General features: G+C 33.5%; 1 protein-coding gene across 5 annotated transcripts in view; it reads right to left on the reverse strand.

Annotated features, from left to right (window-relative positions):
* The window catches only part of SEMA3A (semaphorin 3A), a 461093-nt gene that overhangs the window by 127745 nt on the left and 307369 nt on the right, over positions 1-25979 (reverse strand). For all 5 annotated transcript variants that reach the window (XM_041723448.1, XM_041723450.1, XM_041723447.1 and 2 more), the window contains 3 exons: positions 22248-22405; positions 17360-17422; positions 714-833 (listed from right to left, as the gene is read on the reverse strand). In XM_041723448.1, coding sequence (XP_041579382.1) covers positions 714-833; positions 17360-17422; positions 22248-22405 — 341 coding nt within the window. The remainder of the gene's footprint in view (positions 1-713; positions 834-17359; positions 17423-22247; positions 22406-25979) is intronic.

Genomic DNA, 25979 nt, shown 5'->3' on the forward strand with positions numbered 1-25979 from the left:
AAAGAGCTTATAACTGAAGACTGCTGGTGTGACCGAATTCGTGGACCTGCTTCCAATGCTTGTAACTTTTCCTTAAAGTATATCCCTAACCTTAAAGTATTTCCCTAATCTCTAGTTTTACTGAAATTTACCTAACTTTCATTTCCTCGCTGAAACATCTTTTTTGTACAACAAATTAAAGAAACATGTTTTTTTCTTTCCCATACTGCCAAAATTATAGCTCAGAATCCAGAGACCGAGCTTAGATGGGCAAGAACACAAATGTGAATGATTTAGGTCAAACATGAGATCAGATCATTGTGCACATGTATGGCATCTTTCCTCGACCCCCAGGCAGAAGGAAACAACCGCGGTGGCAGGCACTTGTGGCTGGGGATGGAAAGGAGGGGGAAGCTAGCAATATACGAATGAAGGAGAAAACAGTACACATTCAGCCTGCTGACATCTGCTGCACATGCAAAATGGATGGGACTCTGTAATCTGGGGCGAAAGCAAATGCTTTCTTCCTTCCTCCCTCCTGTTCCATAGTTATTGCTGAGTGATGGTCACATTCTTTTTGCACTCACAGATTAAAATTAATAACAGCATTTGAATTTGAAGTAGGTCCCACTGAATAGTGAACCAGAAGCTAAATGAGCTGAAGAAATTAGTAATGAAGCATTTGAATAGGAAGGGGTCATGGGCAAATACCATTTTTTAAACGCCAGCTTTACCTCAGGATGATGTCCAATTTCAATGTAGGTGCAAATTGGATGAAAAGCCCCCGTTCCACAGGCGTACAAGTGAGTCTGATTATAAGCCTTAAGCACCTTGATGAAATTAGCACATTCTTTCTGTAAAACAAAAGGAAGACCAGTGAGTTCTAGCAGTCAGCAGGACTGAAGGATCCTCGAGGGTCCTAGGCATGTTTGAACAGATTTCTTTCCTTTTGTGTCCTTTTCACAACATTTTTAGGGCTTATTTTTCTATTGTTTGTTCATATTATTAAATGAATTAAAATATAGACATTCTTATTCTTCAGGGGCCAAACATTCTCTTTCATAATTGTCCACTAAAACTCTTTGCAATCAATTTATACAAAAGTGGAATAAAGGTATAGATAATCAGTAACCACAGGTGATTTTTCTAGAGGTGAGGGGAACAGGAAATTATGCAGTTAATTAAAGATACTTAAAGAATACACTGGTGAAATTTCTTTGCAAAAATCAGCTATAAGTTTAATTTTAGAAAAACAAAACAAAAATAAAAGATAATGCAACCTTCTATTAAACATGAATTGTAAACATTATTAATAACCAATAGTGACGGGCAGTTGACTTTGAACTGCAGTTCTGCTCGCTGGTAAGCTCTATAGAGTCTAAGAAGGTAAAGTGAAAATGTCACTTCAACCTCAAAGACAGTGTGGATATATTTGTACAAGATAGAGAAGATTTAGAGTATAGAGTATCTGTAGGCAGAAAGATCTTTTGTAGAGTGAATGCAATTATCAAATATTTTCTGGAGGTTCATAGACATCCTGAACCCATACATGGATCACCTGCTCAATGAACCATGAATCCCCTCAGATAAAGAGCAGTCAGTTATTCTAGTCAATCAGATGGACGATATTCTAGTCAATCTTATTTATAGAAGCTTAGACATTATTTATAGAAGCTTTTATTTTCTGAATAAAAGATCACTTAAAAAACAGAATGGACAGTTAACTAAGTATAATTTAAGTAAACATTTGGAAAGAAAAAAGAAAATGGACAGAGATATTTATATTCTCTATTTTTTCTATCTGTAGTTCCAGTGAAAGAAATTATTTTTCTGTGAACAGGAATCTCAGCTTTTTGTCCCTGTTGATAAAAGATCTGAGGAAAAATTGGATAATCAGAATATAAACTAATAGTTTTATTGCCAAAAAATTCCAGGGCTGGGAAGACTCAATTTTTGCAAAATATTTTTAAATATACAAACCTATATCAATATTATAAAAAGAAAAAAATGAAAAGAAAAATCCAAACTGTCAAAATAGCCTCAAATAAAATGTTGTGGTCTGTTAACCACATAACACATCTTAAAAATTGAATACATATGAGTAGAAGACATGAGTTCATCATGGAATACATAATATCTATTTTGAAAGTAGTCAAATGAATATTCATATGATGAATAATAAAAACTTCATTGAAAATGATTTTGTTATTGGTGATAGACTGGCCTAATTTTGTGTTTCTGCCTATAAACAGAAAAGAACCAAATATGGTTCTTCTTATTGGGAATAAGAACCAAATATGTAACCAGAAATGCAGATAAAGATGAAATGCAGACTATATTGCAAGCAGCGTTGGCAAACGTAACAGAAGATTGAGTCGATCCCAGCAGCTCTAAGTGGGTAACACTCCCAAATTCACTCCCTGTGACATGCGAGTTTTTAAGTGAAAGCTCAGAATGCATTTGGACTTTGGTAGCCAGAGTTTATAACTGAGGTGTTACAATGACATAAGTATGTTTCCGCATGATGCTTATCCTCTGTGTTTGCCGCTGATAATTTTGGTTTTAACTCTATGCCTCCAAAATAAGGAGCACACAACCAAGCTTGAGCGGATAATTATTATTTAAATTCAAATAATTCCTTTCCATTGTCACTGATTTTTCTGGGATGAAACCCAAGGATGTCTATAAATACATTGTCCCAAAGGTGAAGTAAACCTATGTAAGGTAAAATATGTAACTTCCTAGTTATGACTCCCGATACTTTCTTAACATAGGCTGAGTAGTTTAGAGGAGTAACTAAAATAAATGTCTAATTTCTACCACTGTTTTGCCACTTTAATCTTGACTTGTTTGTCTGGTAAAGCATTATAACATATAAAATTAAGCTCTGAAATCAATTAATTTAGCAAGTTGCTATGAAGATAAATTTCCTGACTCTGAGATCTTACCCATACATAAAGATACATCTCAGATGAAACAGATAAAATCTAACTTCCAAGACTCTCAACAACAAACTCCTCATTCTGTAACAGTTTCTCTCATCCCAAGAGGCTAGGGCATGAATGTCTATGCAGAGGAAAGAGGTTGTGGAGAGGGAAACATCTGATAAACTCATTTACAAATCAGGCATTCATGAGTCTTACCCAAAGGACTTATTTGTACTTTAAAGAATATCCAGTCATTTGCAAAGAAGTCATTTTCAGGGAAACATTTCATGGCACTCCTTTTTTTGAAACATGTAGGTGGCCACATACTCTGCTTTTACATAAAGACAGCCATCCCTAATTGTGGACTCAATATTATAGCATTCATGATTATAAATAATCAGTTCCGGCACCATATGTTGAAACCAAGAAACTGGCTGTGTATATATATTGGTAAGCAAACAAATATTCTAATAAATAATAGTGGCAGAACCAGATGGATGTCTTGTTCTTTTTAGAAAAGCACAGGGTTTCAGTTTGCCTGCCATGCCTTTAAAGATATGCATGCAATTTTGAATACAAATCCAAACTCTGTAATCTAATTAGTAATACCTAAGAGCTTCCTAGAAATCTGAGACTAGACCCTAGTTTTTCCACAATGAAAAAAAAGAGGAAATATTTTATGAGCATGGATACTTGTGAACACAAATTCATGTCATCTCTGCAACAGTTAGGAGTCCTAAAATCATAGAATTTGTGAGTTCATATTCTTACTGACAGGGCAATTGATTAGCAATAATGAATAATTAAAAACTCAGGATTCTTGAAAACTATGGAATTAAGCTACAATGAATAGTGTAATTTTAATTTGTTTTCTATTAACTGTCAGAGAAGCATCACTAAAATGTGACAGCTATCCCTCCACAGAGCTGCTGGGGGAAAAACAGTCACAGGACTATAGCTATGAAACCTGGCAAATGGTTCCTCTGAGAATACTGATAACAGAGTCTATGTGTGCTACAAAGGCAGGGGACCCGCCCTATTGGCCTAAGGCCTGGAATGATCCTATTCATTTCCCCAGTGACTCTCCTCGTTGGCAAGCAGGTTGTATTGTTGCCATGCCCAGGGGCTAGCTCAATATTATTTTGAAGTAAAGATTGATGCAAATAGAATGGAGAGAAATTTCTTAGGTATAGAGTAGGTTAAGACATTTGAAATGAAACAAAGAAATATTTTCTTTCATTTCATTCATTTTGAATGAAATACTTTCAAATTGGTTAAAAAAAATTGCTCTAAAGACATAATGAATTAAAAGTACTGGACAGAGAAGAACCAAAAACTTGAAAGGGACATTGTTCCTTAAAACAGAAAGCCCACATAAAAGAGTATCAATTCTGTCATTCATTTGCTTTCATTCTCTAGCTTGTTGCTGCCAAGGGGTTTTTGGGGTGTGTGTGTGTGTGTGGTGTTTGCTTTTTTTTTTTTTTTTTAATGTTCCAAAACAGGATATTCATTTTATTTGGAAGCAGCCTGGACATTCCTCTAAAAAGAAAGAAGCGTGGCAGAAAAAGGAAACACACTTCACACATTTCTGTTCTAGGGAGGCAGAAGAAGAGTGATTCTGACCTTTTCTTGAACCGTGACAATTCTTAAAACTTAGAATGTAATGTACTTTTTGGCATTAAACTACTGCACTGCTTTGCTCAGCACCAGCGGATTTACAACGTAATAAAGAAAATGTAATCAGTTCAAAATGAATTCATTTTTCAAATCTTGATCTTCTTTGGAACTTAAGTTGATCTGCACAGACAAGTTAAGCAACAAGTTGGCTTCCCGAGAGTCAGGCAACCTTACCGACCTCTTATTTTACTGAAATGTACTCCAGACCAACAGCATTATAAATTGTTAACTTTGCCTACAAGTAAAAGCAAAGGCAGTAATAAACCAGTAAACCCCAAGGCCACACCTGAGGAGCAATGATTCATCATCCCTAGTGACAAACCATTCGCACTTACTTTTTAAAGGTTTCTGGGGCTTTCAGATCAAATTGATAGAGGAAATACACAAAAGAGATATTAGCCTGGAAAAATAAATTAGAAAGAAAATGTCTATCCCCAGAAAGAAGATGTAGGAGCCAAATGCACCGTGATTCAAAAACAAACATTACAAATATGTAACACTGATTAGACTATGTTACGCAGACTTTTCCCGGACGGTTACAAAAATAAAGTCCATCCATCTGTCAAAACAACTGCTCCATGCATGAAAATTAAAACAGAATTGAGGTGTTTTTAACTAACTTCCGATAATTATACTTTCTACAAAAGAATGTAATTTACCTCCAATTCCAATTACCTCCTTGCATGTTCTTAAATTATGGATGGAGCATTGAAATGTTACTCTAAATAAGAGAAAAGAGAAGAGAAGGCTATGAAGATGAACAATTTCTATTCAAATATATTCAGTTCATGATTAAATCAAACAACTTGTTCTGGTTCAAAAAAAAAATCTACCTGAAATGAATGGGTGTAGTATAGCATTGCCTCAGGTCAGTGAACATTCATGTAAAAGAAAAAAAGTCTCTATCCCTTCAGTAGTTTATGTAGAAATATTTTAATGTATAATCTATCATCTGGGAAAGCAAAGGAATCCTTTCCTATCATGATGGGTGGATATATTTCTGCATGAAAATCCATTAATAAGCTTAATTCCTGAAGTTAATCTGTTGACTTTCTTTTTCTCTGGTCAATTTATTTGGCAAGCTGGCCAAATACTAGAATCTTCGTGCCAAAGCAGTAATCCGTGAGATTGTTCCTGTCACTCACTCCATCCCTCTCTCTATTTAAGCTGTCCCATACTTATCTAGCAATAATGTTTGGTCTTTTATTCTTTTAACACTGTGCTATTACAGCTGTGACCAGATCATCCATAATCATGTCTTCCTAATACCTGAGCAATCATGAAAAGATGTTATAATATATCTCTTCTTCAAAGAGGCATATGTAAAAAAACCTAAGATTTGACTGTGTTCTAATTATAATATTAGCCATCTAATGTTGAATTTGTGACCTGGAATTTCATTCCCCTTTTGTAGGCTGTTCCGTCCATTTTGGGAGATGTTTTCACCTTCACTATTTTTTTTAAGATTTATTTTATTTATTTGAGAGAGAGCACGTGCACATGCAAATGGGAGGGGAGCAACTAGGTAGGGAGAGGATCTCAAGCTGACTCTGTGCTGAGCTGGAGCATGACCCAGAACTCAACAGCATGGCCCTGAAATCATGACCCAATCTGAAATCAAGAGTCCAACACCCAACCAACTGAGCCAGCTATGCACCCCTGGTTTCACCTTCATTTTTAAGAAGAATGACAGAATAATAAAAAGAAGTGACTTTCCCACCTTAAGGCTTTGTTTCGTTTCGATTTCAGGAATTTTTTTTTTTTAATAAAGAAAGTGTGTGCACAAGCAAGGGGGGAGGGTCTGTGGAAGAGGGGGAGAGAGAGAATCTTAAGCAGGGTCCATGCTCAGCACAGAGCCAGTCACAGGCTTCATCTCATGACCCTGAGATCATGAACTGAGATGAAATCCGAAGTCTGACACTTAAATGACTGAGCCATCCAGGAGCCCCTGGAGAATTTTTAAAAACGATTCAATTAGGACAATAAAATTGGCCTTATTTCATTGCTATTTAAGTTTTAGAGCCTATTCATGTTAATTTATTAATCAAGCTATAACATCTATACAACTATAACAGAAAAATATTTTTTAAAGTAGCTTGAATGATAGTCTAAATGAAGACTCCTACACAAGGCTATCAAATCATTTTACTTTTCACCTCAGGATTGGCCATTTGTTTGAAGTTCTAAAAATACTGATTAAGATTCTATAAACATTTTCCTTTCAAATTACTTGAGACCTTCAAATTCTGTCAAAAGGACTATGCATAGAGGCACTGTTTATACAACATGGTAGTAGCAAAAGTTGCTCAGTGCAATTCTATTCTACTATTTAAAGAAGTTTTCAGCAATTTCACTTTAAGCTTCCATGCAGGCCAGAGAAACCAATAATATCTACATTTTATCTTGTATTTTCTTTTATATTGTGCCATCAATATAATTAATTCTCACATTTGTACCATTCACTGGAGTTACTTGATTATGAGTGGTCCATAATATGTGCCTCGTATAATCTTTCTTCATCTTATATTCAAATGAATGCATACAACTGTAAAATATTATGTGAAACTAGCCTAAATATTTTCCTGCCAAACCAGGAGAACTATTAGTAGTCAAAAATCCCTACTCTGATTTCAACGATAGTATGTGTTTTTCAATTTTATGCAACGTGTTGAATACTTAGTGCTTACGCCTTAAAGCATCTAAGTCTATGATTTACAGCAAGTAGATAGAATTATAATCTAAAGAGATTATTGTGGAGAGAATTAGTTGGCATATTTAATTTTAGCATATCTTCTTTATTGTAATAGAATTTAATACTCAAATAAGGGAAATAAACTGCATCTTTAATCACATAAGAGATATGGCTATGAGGAAGGAGAAATAAAAATGAAATCCAGATTGTAGAAGCATGCTTGATTTCAATGACATATACCTCTCCTCTATCCTCTGTCTTGTCTCATATGAAAAGTGAAAAATTTTTTGGTTGTATTGCTTAATGTCCAAAGTACTAAATGGTGTTATTTAGTTAACAATATAAAATATTCTCTTAACATATCTCCTAATAAGTGAAACTCCTTGGCCATTTACAATAATACATATATAATGTATAATGTATATTATATGTATATATACACATATGCACATATATGTGTGCATAGGTATTACATATATTAATTTTGAAAATAATTTCTGAACACAATGAAAATTTGGAACTTTAGAATTTTAAAATCTGTTTGTTTATTAATATTTTATAAAGATGTTAGTTTTTCTGAGATATTTATTTACATTTGAAAAGATATTCTCAGAGAATTTGAGAAAAACATACAGGGGCACCTGGTTGACTCAGTCAGAAGAGCGTGTGATTCTTGATCTCAGGGTCATGAGCTTAAGCCCCATGTTGGGTGTAGAGAACACTTAAACTTTAAAAAAATGATAGAGCAAGAGTAATTAAATAATAACAAAATAGAAATAATATGGAGGTATTAATTTGATGCTTTAAAAGTTTAGTCAGACATGGGTTAGAATTATTCAGATAACATTTTTCATTTGCTGTATGGTTATCAGAAAGTTACCTAGGATCTCTGAGTCTCAGTTTCCTCAACTAAAAATGACATCAATTTTATAGTAGTGTAAAGTACTTAGCATAATGCCTTAGTACGTATTAATCAATCAGTAGGCCATGCTATTTTATTCTTAAAATAAGAAATCATCTGCTTATTTGATTTGAATATTTCCATATCTGTTTAACTCTTGCACCACTCCGTATATTGTAAGATGATTTGGGTGAGAACTCTATCATGAATTGTTCCTTCCTCTTAAGGATGGATAATGGAGTTTAATCCCATACTTAATGCAAGAAGAGGTGGACTGAATATTAATCTGTACAAAGAAAAATTATATTTTGTTCATTAGAATGTTCATGAAATTCCAGTCTTCCAAGTGTGGAGGCATATAAATTATAATGACTCTTTATCAAAGTGGTAGATGACATAAATCACTGTCAGCCAAACAGCAAATACAGCAATTGTTTAATAATTATAGCAGAATTGTACTGCGTCAACTTATATAAGCTGGAACTACATTTCCTAGAATTCTCCTTCCCATAAACTGGTTAAAATTGACCCTAAAAGAAATCTGCACGAGATGTGGAAGGCAGAAGTTGAACTGCAACCATAAAATTCTCAAAGTTGTTGTAATCTGCTGGCTACCTTGTGTGTGTGGGGCAGCCACTGGCCTTCTACAAGATCTTTCCTGTTAGCTTCTGTAGAATCTGGTCCTGGTACTTGTGCAGCTCCACAGCAAAAAGCACCAGCTTCTTTTGTAGATCAGCCAAAACATCAAAGTTGGGGGTAGTGAAAGAGATACTGATTCTAGTTTGTTCTTGTGAGTCCCAGCGTATCCTTGTGGGTTTCAGTGTGCCCTTGCTCTTCCCACTTCACGTGAGCTTTTTATTCCCTAATGCGAATCCTGGTGACTTACAACAACTTCAGGTCCACTACTTGACTCAAAGGTAATAGATTCCAGAATTCCATAGATTTTTGTCACCATCTTCCACAACTGTATATAAGGTTAAATCCCTGTAATAAAATCCATTTTTTTGACATCTCTCATACAAGTTCTGGTCTCTGATCAAATTCTAACTTATAAAAGGAGGTATCTTACTACCATAAAACAGCTCACTGCAATATGTCATATAAGGGGAACATGGATTTGATCCATTTAAAAAGAAAAACACAAGTTATTGGTTGATTATTTTATCTGTTTCTAAATGTGAATGGTTCCTCTTTTTATTTTTGGTTCCTCTTTTTTTAAATGCATACTAAGATTTAGAACCAATAAGTTATATTAATTTTGGTATCACTTCAAACACAAAACAAGAAAGATGTTTTGATTCACACACATGCACACACATACACATATCTATCTAGCATATAGTACAGAGAATACAATATAGTTAGTATGTTTAGCACTCAATTTGAATGTAATTATGACAATCTCCAAGAATGTTCTGCTTGAGAATGCATAAAAGCTAAAAACAAAGTTTAAGATTCTCAGTCTCCTGAAATTGTGTCAAATTTTAGATACTATAATTTTGCATCCTGTTTTCCTTACCACTCTTAAAAACGTGGTAAAGAGAAATATATAAAAATATAGAATTTTAGGAAAGTTTTGTAATGTCCTATGGACATAAGGGTGATTTTTATTGCTATATGACCAAATCAAAGAAAAAGAGTCAAACATTGGTCAAAGCTTTTTGCCTTCATACGGAACATATCCAAGAAAAATATTCCCAGAGTTCACACTAAATCTATGATATGATGGTTAACATACCCTTAGAAATGAATAGAAATCCATTCCTGAAGTTTTTTAAGTGCATAAAGAAGCAGAATACCAAGGATGACATGTAGAAACTACATGTCAGTTTGACCTGGAACACCTGTTAACTACGTAGTTAGAAGTCATTGGCCAAAACCCCAGAGGAACTGTCCAAATCATTCTAATAAACCTTCCAAAGTATAAAATGCTTACTATACTCTAAAATTATGTACACTGATACATGGGTGACAATGTCTAACCAAATCTACAATAATTTGTAAACCAATGTCAAATATTTGAATTTCATTTCAACCACTGAAGGATATAATTAAAATTTCCAGTTAAAACACACACACACACACACACACACACACACACATACACACACTCTAAAATCCCCAAACTCTCTGAAAGTTTTTATATACTGTCTCTATTTTAAGTGTTGGCCTTACTTTGCAAGTGCATTTAAATTTTAATCTTAAATCTAAAAGATTTCAAAAAACCCATCTAAATTTATATACATATGAGACTTGGTTTATGGCAATTCAACACAATAATTACCATCTTATTTTGCCATATTAGAAAATACATTAATTCAAAATATAAGCAAAGTCTAATTTCTAAAAATACTTTAATGGCAAAGCTTCATTTTCCATGTATCTTCTACCTAAAATATAAAACTGATTCTTCAGTTGCTTTGAATGGAAATATGTATCCTACAACCAAATATGAGTTACATAAATTAGTTAATACAAATGATGCATTTAGAACAATAGGTGGTATGTGTATATATATATATATATATATATATATTATATATATATATATAGTAAGCTCCTATATTATATATAGTAAGCACCATAAGTGACCATTATAATTATTATTATTAATATTACTTCTGAATGCTGAATTTAAACTGTAATCATTTTGCTCAGCTTACTGGATATTGAACCCCAAGCAGAAGTAAAAATACGTATATGCATGTGCATGAAAGTTTATGCTCATTCCTGTGGCTTTAAGTAGGTAAGATTTTTACTCACTTTCATCAAAATCGTGGTCTATACACCTGACATGTTAGCAGATTTCATCATGGGAATCATATTAAAAAATTAACATAGTGACCATAGTCTTTCATCATCTAAAATGTCCACAAAAAAATATAACCCAATGTTGTCAAGAATTGTAAAAGGTCTGTGATTTTGTCTAACTCATAACAAGTTACTCAAATAATTTCATGGATGCTGGCACAAGATATGTGGCTCCTGAATCAGAGTAAAGGACAATTTTTCCCACAAAAATAACAGTAGTCTTAGAGTTAGCGTTTCTTAATCTAGTTCCCCAAACTCTAATTCTTGGTGACAGTTTGAAGATGGCCAGGTTGGCAATTTGCATATGCAGTGAGTTACATTACAGCAGAGGAGCCCTGAGATAAGGGAAACTGAATATTTAAAATAGTCACAAGCATGCTGGCCATTACATTTTGAGGAAGATGTTAGTTTATTATACTGGACAGTAAGCATACCTGCCCTTTGCCCCAAGGGAAACTATTTCTCAAGGCTTGCAAACCAGCCTTTTAAGAGGGAGACACCACCTTCCAAGGTAGTGGAATACTCTTCACTGTGAATACCCTCTAAAATTTTCTGCAAAATAGGCAGTGCTTCTATTCATCAGATGTGCAGAATTGTGTTAAAGACTCATGAAAAATTATCTCCCAACAATTACACATCAAGTTTTTGAGGTCTAATGAAGCCTTCAGATATTTGTAGAATTCAATTACCATGAAAAAAAAAATTACATGACTTGAAGTCCCTAAAACAAAATAAAAATAAAAATGATATAAAATTGATATTAACTTTGACCTTTGAAAAAGTAAATGACATTCAAGGATTAATGTGCATTTCGGACTGTATTGAAACTTAAGATGCATGTGTGCCTTCAAATTCTCCATTGCATTCACTTGGCAAAAAACAGTGTTGCTAAGGCCCTGCAATTTGAGCCATGATAAATTTGATAGACATGTTATAATACATCATAGCATTAAAAATGAATAACTAAGGACAAAAATATAAAAATAAATCCCTCAAGAATCGCAAAAATGTCCCAAAATTCAGGTGCATGACAATACGCTTTGAAATGTATCCAACAATAGCAATGTTATGAGAATCTGCTTTTTTTGTTCATCTCAGATGGTTGAAATTTTGATTTTCAATGATGTTCAAAATATTTCTAACAGTCATACGGTTGCCATTTGGTTTTATTGAAACTTAGTGCAAAGAGAGATGGTTTAGTAGGATAAACAAAGAAGATACTGAGAGCTATTGATTTGAAACAGATTCTTTTACCAGCTTAGCATGTATTCAGTTTTCATTTGCAAAACAGGGTCAAGGAAGTTAATCCCTCAATAAAAATGTTATTGTGAATAACAAAGTGGATTTTAAGGACCAAAAAAATAAATAAATAAAAAATGAAAGTAAAGGTGAATAATAGCAGTCAGAATAGAGATATCTGGATTGCATTTATCTCTTTATTCAGGGATTCTGTCCCATAATATTATATATTACATCATTTTTTTTTTCAAATTACAACTCTCAGGTTACAACAATGGAAAGGTTCATGAGCATTTCACTCCCCTAATGCAGAAACGCCACAACAATGTTAAAGTGTAGACGCTGCTACACCAAGAAAGCATATTAGTATATATCCGGTATATTCACTTCCACAAAAGGAAAAAGATGAATTTAGATTAATGATGTTGTCAGAAATGTCATTATCAGAAGCCTAAGACCCATTTATATTCTCTCTCTCCCTCCATCTACACATATATGTAAAAAGAAAGGAAATACAAATGTCTCCCAGGTTGCAGATTCCTGCTTTACCACAAAGTCCATCTTCGTGGAATAGCTGCTTGATTCCAGCTGCTGATTTAACATATGTGTTTGATGCAAAACTGAGCCATGAGAAATGGTGTGTATCTTTCCAGCTGCCTAGGAGAATGGGAAGGGGTTCAACTTTCTGTAAGGTGCTATATTCGGTGAACTGTGTAAGTTGAGGAACTATAGACGTACAGGTACTACGTCGGTTCAATTGAGGGGTGTATCCTGACTTCCCAGGTGGCTGTGCCCATCTTAACCATCTTAACCAGACTTCAGACTGATCCACTTTGAAGATATATAAAATTAGTCAGTGTCTTTGCCTTACTTTTCCCTTGCATCTGAATCTAATACTGAGAAGACAACCCTTCCTCCAGGGAGGTTTGTTTAAAGGAGCCTAATTTCTAGAGGACTTCTTAAGAAAACACTAAAAGCAGAGGGAAACTGTAAGTCAGATTCTAGAAACCATGGAGTGCACTCAAGGAGGTCACTAGTTTACTTTCCTATAAATGTTCAGGTCAGTTCCTATTTTGGTTACAATTCTATCTTGGAGTCGTGATGGCTGCAAAAACTACTCAAGCCTCATTCTTGTGGTTTTTCAGCATCACAAGTAATTCCTTTCAAAGGAATTACTGTCCACATGTCACAGCTGACTATTGTTTACTGAAGATACAGTGCAGAATTTCTATCAAACCATCCATGTGTCACTTTAAAAATCAGGTATTGAATGAAAATTCTTACCAACTCCTTACCCTTAGTCTTTCTAAGTGGTTAAGAAATTATTGGTAAGAATATTAATGATATTTTTTAAATTTTATTTATTTATTTTTAAAGATTTTATTTATTTATTCATGAGAGAGAGAGAAAGGCAGAGACACAGGCAGAGGGAGAGGCAGGCTCCATGCAGGGAGCCTGATGTGGGACTCGATCCTGGGTCTCCAGGATCACGCCCTGGGCAGAAGGTGGCGCTAAACCGCTGAGTCACCGGGGCTGCCCCTAATGCTATTTTTTTTAATCATGGGAGAAATGTTATAAATCCTGAAAGTCAACTAATTACTATTTTCTAAAATCATATATTAAGAAATGGAAAAAAATGTATCTGTATATTAAAGTCCAAAATAATGAATAAACACCATGTATCTTATTTAAATAAAATAGATATATAAATTGAAGTATGTAAATGAGGTTACCTGAAAAGAAAGTAAATTTTTAATAAAATGCATTTGAAATGCATAAAATATATTTTGAACAATAGGCCAATGAAAAGCACTATTAAAAGAATAAGATGGGTTACCAGAAAAATAGTAGGAAATCTATTTTACTAATTGAATATATTTTATAATGTTTGGTGTTCAGTGTTTAGAGTCAGAGGAAAAATACAGTTTTCTGAGCCAAAATATATGAAAACTATCATTTTTTTCTTTCATTAAATAAGTGCTAATAAAGAAAATATATAGCCATTGAATTGATTTAATTCAATAAAACATAAAGTAATAATCAAATAACAAACATTTTACCATGTTACATTAATTGGGCCACTTTTGAAAAGATTAGTATGGCTAATATTCCCATTCAGAAACTTACACCTCTCAACACACACATAATCACCTATCTCTGCCAGAATGTATTTGACATGATTTGTAAGTTTTCAGAATGTTTATTATAAGGCAGTAGGAAATGCTCAGTGCCATTAATACCTTGTATCAGATTTAACAAACTCTACATGTCTTACTTCCTTTTAATTTAGTTCTTTGAAGCCCATAAGCATTTTAAATAATCTTGGCAAATAAACTAAAGTTGCCCTTCTTAGAGAGGAAACCTCTGAGGCCACAATCAGGGTTACTTACAGGGTATCGAGCAAATCATGACTTGACTGCAGCTGCTGAATTCCTTGCATCTGAGCTAACACCAGAATCCCTCCGTGTTTAGTACTGATACCAGAATGAGAGGGGAAAGACAGGAAGGAAAGGAGAGGAGGGAAGGGCCCAGAAGAGCCATAAAAGATGAGGGAAATGCATGGAGGTGAATTTTGGAAACCAGAAACATAAAAGACTCTGCTATCCTAGTGACTGAATGAGCTGATTCAACCATTGCATCAAATATGCACTTGGCTACAGTGCATATTATAAAATCCAGACATTTTTGTCAAATCTTCAATTTTCAAAGTGAATTGAATTCAGAATAATGCAACATTACAGTGGTCATAATCTTTAAAGAGGACCAAAGTAATTTCATCAATGATGTTTTCATTAGAAATTGCATAAAAAACTCTCTTATATATACCAGTAATATTTGTCTCCTGCATAACAGTCTATGTGATAATTTCACATGTGATTGTTTGAGTCTTACAGGAATGCTGTGAGCTGTTTGTTATTATGCAAACATCCTTGATGAGAACAGAATAGGTGAAGTATTTATTAGAATCTCCATTATCTTTCGTGTGTTAACAGGCAAGTTCAAATCCATATATGCCACAGGACTCCAAAAACATCATCAGAGGCACAGAAATTCTGATCTCAACTTCTAACATAGTACTCAAAATGTTCTACAACTTTGAATGAAAAGGTTTTGAATTAATATTCTGAATCATTCTATTTCCTGACCAAGAAAATGGGGGTAGTGATACCCACCTCATAAAGTTATTATTAAAATTACATTTACAAACTAGCACTTAAATTTTCATAGTACTTGACACAGGAAAGATCCTCATAATTGTACGTTTCCATGTCTTCACTTGTTAAATTTTGACAGAACGGGAAAGAGTCTGTTTTCAAAAATCGGTATACCAGTAAACTCTTGATTTCTATACATCCTTGGTTATTATCACATTGAAATCTTTCAACATAATCTGTTAATGGTAAACATGGCATTCTGATGTTAATATATTTTTTAAAATTTTGTTTTTTTGTCTTCAATTATGACTTTTTGCCTTATACATGTGAAGTTTTTCTTTTTTTTTTTAAGATTTTGTTTATTTATTCATGAGAGACACAGAGACATAGGCAGAGGAAGAAGCAGACTCCCTGCAAGGAGCTCGATGCAGGACTCGATCCTAGACCCCAGGATCACACCCTGAGCCAAAGGCAGACGCTCAACCATTGAGCCACCCAGGCTCCCCAAGTTTTTCTTCTTTTAAATAATTTTCACAAAAACTATTATTCTTTTTTGTCATGGTTGTAAAATATGTCATCTCATGTAATGGATAAAGTAACAAAGCACTCCAAATTTAATGTACTTGTAGAAGTAGAGTTAATGAGTCAGTAGGAGTATCAACATAAAATTCTTGACTTCTCTGAACTACTTCATTGTTCTATTTACTCCTTTCCAATAGTCCTAACATATGTAATCAGCTTGGGATAGTTTAATATTTGACAGAGCGTACTTTTGGGAGTCCACTTTCACATAACCAGAAAAATGTTTATTGTGCTATAAAGGTGTAATGTAACTTAACATTATATTTAAAACGAAATTCCTAAGGATTAAATTTCTCACATTTGTTCATATGTAAATAATCAATGATGGGGAATATCAGTGCTTCATGCTCCTTTAATTTATCTTCCTTTACCTGTTGCCAGCACTGCTACCAGACTGAGGCATTCTTTCCCCATGAACTCAGATTCCACCTCTAAATTGTTCAAAACATATACATCATCTTGGGCAGCTGCTATCAATCAGTCAAGCTGTCCCTTGAAAATATCTACTTATCTATATATGTACATACAGGTTAATGTATCTTTTTAAGCACCTAAGATATATTTCTTCTAAATGCCAATACATACACAAAACATTTAGAAGTTTCTTATGTTTTAGACATGCAAAAATATCTAAGACATAAGATAATACAAATTATGTACGTTTTCAAACCTGTAATTCATTTTGGTTTTTTGATTTAAATTATTTTAACTGCTTTTCGTGATCTGTGCAAATACTCGGCTATACCTCAAAACAGTGATCCACTTATTTTTACTGACAAAGTTTACTTCAAGAAAAATGACCTGTATCTTGACAGTGGTAAAACCATTGTAAGGATTGCTTACCCTTCCTCTTGTGTTCCATTATACCCAGGACAATGTCTGTTATATAGTCATTGCTCAATCCATATTTGTTTAAGAAACCAGAGCATGAAAGGAAGAAAAGAAGGAAGAGGAAAGGAAAAGAAAGAAAAAAGAATGGAATGGCAAGAAGGAGGGAGGAATAATTGAATCGTGACTCAGAAGTAGAAAAACTTAATATCATTCAAAAGGGATTCAAGAGGAATTAACATAGGAAAATCAATTTGTACAAATAAGGTTGACAGGCTAAATACAAGTACAAAATGTGGCAAAACTGCATTTTGTTAATTATCTTTTACACATATACAAATCCTCAAAGGGAACATATTTTTGCTTTATTTAAGCATATGTTACTTTTACCTACTTTCTTTATATAAAAATGTCAATATCCAAAATTAAATATTATTTTGTTCTTAAAAAGTGGTTAAGTATAGAGGTAAATCATGGTGTTAATATAATACAATACTGAAGAAAAATGATGACAGAGTAATAAATTACTTATGCATTTACAGAGATGATTTAGTAGATTGATTCTTACCTGGATATCTTTTCCAGCCCACTTGCATTCATCCCTTCTGGTATAAGACACTGGCCACACAATCTAAGGGCAGAGAAAAACATAATTTTATGCCAATTAAGTTCTCCAAGTGATTCAGCATTGCAGACTGTTACACCAACATGGGGCAACTTAAGCAAAGTAAGTTCCACAAAGCATTATGTGGCAGGGACTTCTAGCTTAGACTTTGCAGTGGCATCAGTTAATTAGTATGAACTGAACTCAATCTCTGTCTACCCATTAGACTTCGCTGTATATGAAAGTTGAACAATACAGAATTTACGTAGCCAACAGATCTAAGTAGTGTGCAGAGAAAAGAACTGCCTGGCAGGTTAGGAGAATGTGAAAATCTGGTGAAGAGAGGTAGAAATAAACATAAAATGAGGCTTACATTCTCCTAAATGAATCCGTCCTTATAATTGAATAGTGACCGTACAGCTTAAACGCTAGGTACTCTGGATCCCATTCCCTAATTCAAACCTCAGCATGACACACTAGAATGAGCTACTGATAGGGCTTAGAAAACCACATTTTAGAAAGGAATCTTTTTGTTTGTTTTGGTTTTGGACAGGACAGTAGGTCCCCCATACCATTGCATGCTTTCTGGAGATAAAGAAGGAAGTGAAAAATAAAATAGCTTTAAAAGCTTTGCCACTGTGGGAAAACCTTAGACTTAACTGAAAAACAATTATGCTTTCCTCCCTAATATTTCACCTTCATCCTCTGATAACATTTATGCTAAATTCGAAAGGTTTCTATATTGTATGACTACAGTGACAGCAGTAGACAAGCCAAGACTTTATTGGTTTAGAGGACTGCAGATGTATTTTCCCTTATAATATTAATGCAAATATCCTCATCTAAATTTTAATATAAAAATCTTCAGTTCCCTAGGGCAAATCAAATGACTCCCATCTGTACTGGGGCGGACAATTTTATGGTTTTGTTTTTTTTTTAATTCATCTTTCTCTTCTGGTAACAGTTAATTTCAGAAAAAAAAAAGGTCATATGTAAAAAAAAAAAAAAAAAAAAAAAATCCAGACATGGTGGCAGTCAATCATTCATGTCTGCTAGATAGCTTTTAGTCTCAAAATGACTGATCATTTATTTGGGAACCTCTTGATAATTCAATATAAATGGTCATGAACTTGTGCAAGGGCTACGATATTCAATCTAGGGAATCAAAAAAAACAATATACAACACATTCAGAAGCAAGAAGGTAGGACATACTGAAATAACCTATGATGGCATAACAAATGCATTTCAGGTCCATGTCACAATTATAAAAGCCCTCGAAATTTTTGGATACACGTTTATTTTTACCCTTTGAAGCTTTATAACTTACGTATTCTTGGGGATCTCTGGGTGGCTCAGCGGTTTAGCGCCTGCCTTTGGCCAGGGCGTGATCCTGGAGTCCCGGGATCAAGTCCCACAACAGGCTCCCGGCATGGAACCTGCTTCTCCCTCCTCCTGTGTCTCTGCCTCTCTCTCTCTCTCTCTCTCTCTCTCTCTCATAAATAAATAAATAAATCTAAAAAAAAACCTTATGTATTCTTTTCTTTTTCATGTGCTTTTCATGTATATCTGTGTATGTAAATTAAAAATATTTGACCTGTTCCACAAAGTTGTTATAAAGTAATCACAAAATTAAAAAAATTGTAAAAATGGTAAATTCATGTCCTTAAAATTCACATTTCCCTGATTTCTGAATTACTACAGCTGAATGCTGGGTAGTCCATTCCACAGGTTCCACAGCCCTATCGATGTTGGCTATAGAAAGCCCAATGATCTATTCTTATTTAATGTTTACAACGAGAGGCTAAAATATAAGTTTTATTTAAGATACAGCAATAATAATACATAGTAGAGCTAAGATTTATTGACTTTCATATTAAGCCTGCCAGCTACATTACACAAAACATAGATTATTTAAACATACAATTTTTAATTCAGAAAGGCGAGAGTTGTTTTCTCATAGTTTCTTAGCTCTTGACCATTGGTGTTGAGATAGCATGAGCCTCATTTTGTCATTTTTGTCTTATGTCAAATGTTGATAAAATTAATTTTGATAACTTAGAGGAGTGTAAACTCTCAACTTTCTAGAGTTTCAGAGTAAAAATGTATAAATAAATAAAGCTTAAAAATATGGCAAAAAATAAATTTGGGGTATAAAGTGCTATTTTGGAAAGCAAATTATTTTTATTTTTTTTTAGAAAGCAATTTAATGAGGATAACTGTAAGTCAGTAGAATAAATATATATATTTATTTAAAATATCTGTATTTGTCATTTCCAATGGCATTAATTTCCATGAAGAATAATTCCTAACTTTTCAGTTACATTTCTTAACCTATTGATATTTTGTCTTCTTTGCTCATAAATTTCTCAACTATCTGACAAAAAATGTCTAAATTTCTTATTCTCATATTGAAAGGGCTTCATGATCTATATTACACTTTCCTTTCTTCATGCCTCTATGCTTCTATTCATGGCAGCCCCTCTTGTTCATTATTTACTAAGTAAGCACTTATACCTTAAAGAAATGGCACCCTTTTATCAAGGCCTAGAATCTTTTCATGGTCCTTTCAAATCTGAGAATGTGCTGGCTCTAACAAGGATTGGCCTATCTTTAATATTATCTTATAAGGCCCTCAAGAATTATTTATGATGTCCTACAGTGACCCCTATAAAGTTTATCACAAGGGTAGATGATTCAGAAAATGCTGAATAACATCATACATAGGTTAAAAAGTATTAATAGACAAATATATGTGAATAATTAAGTAAACTGCATTTGCTCCTATAGACAGTGTGGTATACTTAAATAATATGTTTGGAATGAGATGCTTTCTAATTAGAAATATGCCTTCCATTAGAATAATGATTTTAAACTCAAAAGCAGAGGCTATTAACAGCACTATGACATTGGGCAAGTCACCTAACTTTAATTCATTCACCCTTTCAGTATATATTTATTACAAGTCTCATTGGCAGAAGATACTGTGATTATACCCTGGGCATACAAATGGCTCTGGGATTTTCCTCATCTGTAAAACAGTAGGTTGTCTCATATGATAATTATGTCTTTTCAATTTTGGAATGAACTATTTAAATTAAGAATATTTATTACTCTATTATTCAGAGAAGAATGCTAAACATTAAATATATATTGTGAGGTATTAGGTGCTCACATATTATCTAGAGACACAGATATATGCATATATATTTATATTCATATATATCAATTTTATAAAATGATAAAAGTATTATAAACACTGAAAATTTGAGTTGATATAATTATTAAAACATCAGATTTTTCTTAATCTTCTGAGGTTTTTCATTTATTATATAAAAAGGATGACTTCACTAAACAACAAAACCTTCTTACTTTACGACCTTTACAAAAGACTCTAAGGTAAATATTTCTGTGATTTAAGAAAAACAAACGGATAATAAGTTTTCTCAGGCAATAAATAACCTAGGGATACTTAGATATCATCTGAGAAGATTCAGAGATCAAATAGATTGAAAAATCAGAAAATGAATATCAAAGGTGATTTTTAAATGCCATATAGTAATCCCAAATTATATCAGTAAAGGCATTGCTGTTTTATATGATACACATAATGAATCAAGTCTTTATGCACAGTCAGAATTTTAGCATTTGATTAATAAGAATGTAAGTCTCAGGTTCAGTGGCATACTCTATTAGAGATATGAATCAGCTTTGATTCATCTTCATTTGATCCTCAAAGCAATATTCTTCAGTGGCATACTCTATTAGAGATATGATTCAGCTTTGAATTTTATCTTCATTTGATCCTCAAAGCAATATTCTTCAACCAGAACAAAAGCTTTTTAGCTTTCTATACAATTCAGTTACTTTTTAAAAATTATTGTCCAATTTGTTCAAGTTTATCAGAGGAACATGACTCTAAAACACTGAATATTAAGCAAAAGTAACATACATTAAAACTGATGTGTATCAAAAAATGTTATACTAGCACACTCACAGAAGTTACTGCATAAAAGATCTTTGTTCCTCAGAGAATTATGACTGGAAAATACTGACTGTGAAAAAAATGATTGGCTTTGAGTAAAGTATATGGATTCAGTAACATAATTTCTAATTCTTCAACTAATTTTTCAATCCATGTTTATTTTCCAAAATAGTTTATTAATTAAATAAGCCAGAAACACTCTAAAGAATAAAGATTAAACTGCTCATGTCTAAATGACCACACTTGTAAAAAACCCGACACAGAAAACTGATCTTCTAGATGAGGGTTTGGCAAAATTTGTGTTTAAAAGGCCAGATAGTAAATATTTTAGGCTCTGCGAGCCAGATGATCTCTATCACAACTATTCAGTTCTGCCATTGTTGAATGAAAGCAAACATAGACAATATGTAAATGAATGAGAGTGTCTGTGTTCCAATAAACATTTTGTACAAAAACAGGTGACACACCAGATTAGGCATGTGTATGATGATTGATGAATTCTGCATTTGCTGGCAATATAGACATGTAAAAATTTATACATACATATATACACACACATCATTTCACACATGACATTGTAATATATGTTTATATTGGTTCAGGTATTTAGTTTTATGCAGCAAAAATGATATAACTATGGAAGGACAAGCTGAAATTATAATGATCATCAAAAATACTATGGTTTCTTCCTTGATGATTTTTATGGTTTACTGCATTCATTGATTTGTTATAATCAGATCAATGCATTATTTTTACTTGCATCTGAAAAGATAAAATATTAATTTTAACAATTTTTTCCAGTTGCCACACTGTTAAATAGCTTGAGGTGCTTTAAAAGAACTATAGTGTATATATTAGAATAAAGATACCTTTTGAAAATCCTTGATATTAACCAGGTTGAATGAAAATATGTGATCCTTTGCTCCAACATACAGCCTACTCCGTTCCTCATCCAAAAGGAAGGTATGATAACTGGAGCTGTTGGCCAAGCCATTGAAAGTGATTACACTGTTGGATTCCAACATTTCTGCAAGGTAACAAAGCAAGACAATTTGGTGTTAATGTGAGGTCCTACATGAGCATGGGCTCTTGGTACAAGGTAATACCGCCTGCTGTAGTTACCAGTCAGTGGCTGTTCTAAATGAGGATACTAAGAAATATATAGGAAACTTTTTTTTTAACATTTCATTGAAATGGAAGTCATACTCATTAGTTTGCTGATTTCATACTCAAGACCACACACTCCTTCAGAAGAAAGGGACAGAAATACCTCATCCACACAACTTATCTGATGGAATCTTTTTGCATGTAATGATAGAATGAAATGCTCAGTATTGTATATAAAATGTCTTTAATTTTACAAAGACTTTTTTTAAAGGGTTTCATTTGTTCCAAGTCATAACCTACAAGTATAAAGATAGGGGACAACAGAGCAAGGTAGTATGGGGGAAACACTGTCTTCACTACTAGGTTGTTTGGGGTTTCTTTTCAATGAGGAATTTTTACTTGTCTTTTTGACCATTAAATCATTAACTCTACTATCTAAATTTTTTATACTATTTTTGTAACTGACCTATACAGAGAATCCAAGTTAGGTTTTTATGAAAACATAAGTTCTATGAATTTTATAATGTGACTCCAATTTCTCAGTTTGTTATCATTCTTCTATTTGTTTTTCCTGTAAAGGGGAAAATACTGAACCTTTAAACCTATACCTAAGTGAGAAAAATATTCTTAAAAACCCACATTATTGTAAGTCCACTTTTGCATTAGAAAGGCAGTTGTTAATTATCATAAAAGAGGTTTTGTTTAAATATCTGCTTTAATAAAAATTATATGTATATGCCACCACAAATGCCCTTCCATGAGATGGAAATGCTGAGGATTCTCCAAAACTGTGTCCTGAATCAATAATTCAAATTTTTCTAATGCACATATAGTAGAACCTTTTCATCCATGTCCACAAAATGTAGAATGTGTTTTCCAAGGACAGGAATGAGCAATGCAGACCCTTCCTCCTTTCCAGCCTTGAGTCTAAGTCATTAGCCATTTGACAAATTTCCTTGCTTTCTCCATTTCTCCTACTGACTTCTCCATATCACTAAAGATATTATTTCAGTGGAGGATAAAGTTCCATCTCCTTAAATTAGCACAAAAGGGCAGGTCGCTACCATTTGAGTTTAGACCCTCACCCAGTATTCCCGCCTCATGTCCTGTAACCTACAGGGAAACATGCTCTGCAGTTGTCTACTCTTCAGCCCTTGCTGCCATTGCTCCTGACATCTAAAACTATATATTACCTTGACAAAAAAGTAGCCATTCTTGGGAGCTAGTTCAAATGCAAGCTCCAAGAGATTTTCATAGAAATAATTTCTTTATAATATTTTGCTTAAATTTCCCTTATAGAATGTATCACACTGTTAATCATTCATATAAATAACTTATCTACCAGAATTAACATTCCCTCATGTCAGGAAATATGTAATTAATAGCTCACTACCCACAACTCACCTGGTTTCTTTTCCTTACGACCAGTCAGTAAATAATAAATTGAATGTCTATCTATTGATTTACCTATCCATCCATCTAATACACAAAAATATGATAACAAATTATTAAAAAATGATTTTCTTATTTATTCATGAAAAATAGTAAAATACTGGGCTAGCCTTATTCCACCCTCCACCCCCACCAAAAGAAAAAAAAAAGGAAGGAAGGAAGGAAGGAAGGAAGGAAGGAAGGAAGGCAAGCAGGCAGGAAGAAAGGAAGGAACAGAGAGAGTGAGAATTTCAGTCATATGGGTTATATCTGAAATAAATGAATGCTATTAGTGTCCAGAGAGAAAAAATAGAATTTGCTACATGATATCTGAATTTAAATGCCATCCTCTTGTCACTGTCCAAATAACTGCAGATACTCAGTGCTACAGAGACTCACTATAAGACTGAAATTTCAGGGACGCCTGAGTGGTTCAGCGGTTAAGCGTCTGCCTTCGGCTCAGGGTGTGATCCTGGGGTTCCAGGATGGGGTTCCAGGATCGAGTCCCACATCGGGCTCCCTGCATGGAGCCTGCTTCTCCCTCTGTCTGTGTCTCTGCCTCTCTTTCTGTGTCTCTCATGAATAAATAAATAAAATCCTAAAAAAAAAAAGACTGAAATTTCAGCATGACTGTGTGAGGATGGAAAGGGCTACTCTGAGAGGTAGGGACTACATTACTGGATGTGTTCAATGACTGAATGGCTGTTCAAGGAGATAATAATTATCAAATAGAGAAGATACCCTTCAATATTCCTTCCAGGTCTAAAATCTATAATAATTCTACCCTAATACAATATAAATCAAACCATGGGGAGCTAGGCAAATTGAAAAAAAAGTCAGCTGACTCTAAATCAAGACAATTTTGTAAGTATTGATAGGAGGATCCCTTAAAAGACACAAAGGTAGATTCTAATTGGAAACACATAGAAACTACATAAGGAAACGTTAAGCATCAAGTGGAAGAAGTTATAGGAAGACAACTACTATATCTGCAAGAACATGGAATCACCCAGTTATGGCATCACCACAGTATTTACTAGCTATGGCAGCGAGGATGAATTCCTTATGCTACCTGGGGCCTCAGTTTTTAGAAGATGGGGTTAATATTATATATTCTAGAACCATTATGAAGGTGAAGTTAGGTAATTCATATAAAATACCTACTACAACATTTGCAAAGTTAAGCACACAATCACCTGTATATATAAGTAGAAGTAAAATATTAATATGTTCAATCTTCTTGACCAAAAGTAAGAAATTAAGGTCCAGATGGAGCACACTGAAAAATTACTTTACTACCAAATATTTTAACTTGTTAACACAATAATTTTGCATGGTAAAGGGATAAATAAAAGCAATATGCTCTTTGATTTACATTAATATTAAATATAAAGGTCATTTTCAGAATAGTGAAATATTCTTTGCTTGCCAATATCTGTAACCTAAATTTTAAATAACAAATGCAATGCCTATCTATGTTATAATTCCAAACATTGAAAATACTCACCTAATTGAAAAACAGGTTAAATTTTGTAAATTCGTTCAGGGACAAATCACTGATTCCTCAGTACAGACAACTTAGAGAAGTCTTTGGTGGTTTATATATGACATCATTATGGAAACAAACTAACTTTTAAAAAATGTTACTGCTGGATCATTTTATTAAACACAAAGACAATATTTTCCTGAAGTATGGGATAGCAGCTGTGTTTTCCATCACTTTGAAATATACAGATATTGCCTAATCATTCTTTTTTGCTCCAATTTCTTTAGATGTTCCTTCCTACCAGAGACTTTATATTTCTTTGTAGCTGAGGAAAGAGTCTTTTTGAGGCCCTCATGGTACTGAGCCACAGAAAATTCTGGACGGCTACGGGTTATCTCACCACTTTCCAGAGCAAAAATACTTAAAATTAGAGACCCTTTTTCTAAATCTAGATAGATCTCATATTCTTTAATATAGTTTACTTATTTAAATTTATTGTTTTTCCTATATGTAGACACAGTCAGCTATAATTGATAATAAATAACTTCAACCTTGACTCCACTCCTCCAGATTTTAG

Source organism: Vulpes lagopus, chromosome 11, assembly GCF_018345385.1.
Source record: "Vulpes lagopus strain Blue_001 chromosome 11, ASM1834538v1, whole genome shotgun sequence".
Taxonomy (NCBI): domain Eukaryota; kingdom Metazoa; phylum Chordata; class Mammalia; order Carnivora; family Canidae; genus Vulpes; species Vulpes lagopus.